Source organism: Buceros rhinoceros, unplaced genomic scaffold (assembly GCF_000710305.1).
Source record: "Buceros rhinoceros silvestris isolate BGI_N320 unplaced genomic scaffold, ASM71030v1 scaffold20141, whole genome shotgun sequence".
Taxonomy (NCBI): domain Eukaryota; kingdom Metazoa; phylum Chordata; class Aves; order Bucerotiformes; family Bucerotidae; genus Buceros; species Buceros rhinoceros.
In genome coordinates, this window is record NW_010392965.1 from 11,236 (window position 1) to 13,125 (window position 1,890).

General features: G+C 59.1%; 1 protein-coding gene across 1 annotated transcript in view; it reads left to right on the top strand.

Moving 5' to 3' along the window:
• The window catches only part of TMEM180 (transmembrane protein 180), a 6,612-nt gene extending 5,428 nt beyond the window's left edge, over positions 1 to 1,184 (top strand). The window contains exons 7-8 of the mRNA XM_010144695.1: positions 335 to 528; positions 744 to 1,184. Coding sequence (XP_010142997.1) covers positions 335 to 528; positions 744 to 997 — 448 coding nt within the window. The 3' untranslated portion in view covers positions 998 to 1,184. The remainder of the gene's footprint in view (positions 1 to 334; positions 529 to 743) is intronic.
• The last annotated feature ends 706 nt before the right edge of the window (positions 1,185 to 1,890 follow it).

Sequence of the window (1,890 nt, forward strand, 5' to 3'; positions counted from 1 at the left end):
CGGCAGCAGCCTCTCCCAGCTGCTGAGCTCCTCTTCTGCTCTGCAGCCTGCCTGGGGTGATGGCCCTCAGTGTGTGCTGCAGCTGCCTGGCAGCCACTGGCCCAGTGCGTCCTGTCCCTAAACCTGTCTGTGTGGCAGGTCAGGACTGATCAAGGTATTGCTGCAGGTACACAAGGCTTATAGCTAGTAGTGTTCCCCTTCTGTAACCAGGGTTCTGAAATTCTTATTTTAAGTATGGGGGAACCCTTCTCACCTTCTCCATTTTCTCTGATCTCCCACGTACTCCCATGGTTTCTCGATGCCCCTCTTCAGTGCTTTGCCTTTTGTTCTGCAGCAACCGTGTGTTCACGGAAGGGACCTGTAAGTTGCTCAACCTAGTGGTGACTGACTTGGTGGATGAGGATCTAGTCCTGAACCGCAGGAAGCAGGCAGCCTCAGCGCTGCTCTTCGGGATGGTGGCTCTGGTCACCAAGCCAGGCCAGACCTTTGCCCCTCTGATTGGCACCTGGCTGCTCTGCGCGTACACAGGTAAGGATGCTCCTGGGGAAAGCAGTGGGACAGGAGAGGGCGGATCTCGAGTTCGGTGTCCTCCACCATGTCCTGTGCCCTGGGTGGGTGCAGAGGGCTCTTGCAGTAGCTGAGCTGTGCCTGGTCTCAGCATCTCCAAGGCCAGTCGCTCAGAGAGGATGGACAAGGGTCTGTCCCCACTGTCCCCGTTCTCACACACTCTTCTCTGACACCAGGCTACGACATCTTCCAGCGCAACCCCTTGAGCAATGTGGTGAGTGCCCAGCCGAAGCTGGAGTCTGCTGCGGCCTTGGAACCAACCCTTCGCCAGGGCTGCTTTTACCTCCTCGTCTTTGTACCCATCACGTGTGCACTGCTGCAGCTCCTCAGCTGGTCACAATTCAGCTTGCATGGGAAGCATCTGCAGATGGTGAAAGCTCAGCGCCAAAGCCTGATGCAAGGCCGAGCACCAGAGGTCAAAACGATCTAGGGGTGCCTTAGGCCCTGGGGCGTTGCTGGTGGCAGGCTGGTGCAGGACGGCAGGCAAAGCGCAGGGATGGTGGGCTGAGAGCCCCCGATGTTTACGGTTCAACTGTGAGATGCTGTAATGCCAGTGTTTAGTCATTCCAGGAGGTGGGTGCTGCGGAGGACAGAGTGCAGCACGTGAGGGGCCTGGGAGAGGTGGCTTGGCCGCAGAAGCAAGAATGCTTTATTTGTCCCAGCCTGTCCCAGGAGCAGCGGGCTGCTCATCCCAGGGGGACGGTGCTGGGTTGCAGTGTGTGCTGGAAAGAGGCACGTCCCCAGTGCAGTCCTGTGGCGAGCATGGCCCTGGGGAACCACAGCCTCTCTGGCTGAGCAGGAGGGGACCGTGCTGTGAGTCCTTCCTTGCTAGAGCTCTGCAGCTTTGGGGAGTGGAGTGGGAGGCTCCTAAGGGCCAAGTGACCAAGGGGGTGATTGCAGGACAGCAGAAGGCGTGAGAGGACCCTAAAGGGCTTCCCCAGTAACTGGTACAACCCCTCCCACATACAATACCACTGTTCTTGGACCAAATCTGCTCTTCGGCATTTCTCGTTCCCAGGACGATACCCTGCACAGCCAGGGTCTGCCAGCTGCGCTTGGTTTATGCTGAGGCTCTCTCCTTCGTGGCCTTGCAGAGGGAGGTGTTGCTGGGCTGGGAAAGGCACTGGGCTTGAACTGGTCGCAGAGCCTTGAGCTGGAGCATTGCAACTGTCATCCCACCGCCTGTGCTTATCCCTCTTCTCCCCTCCACAGCCCTGTCCAGTCAGTGCCAGGCTCTCCCATGCTGTCAGGGGCTGCAGGGCTGAGGTCAAGGAACTGGCCCCTCACCCGGCACTTTCACGGCGGGGGGGAGCGCCCCCCCCG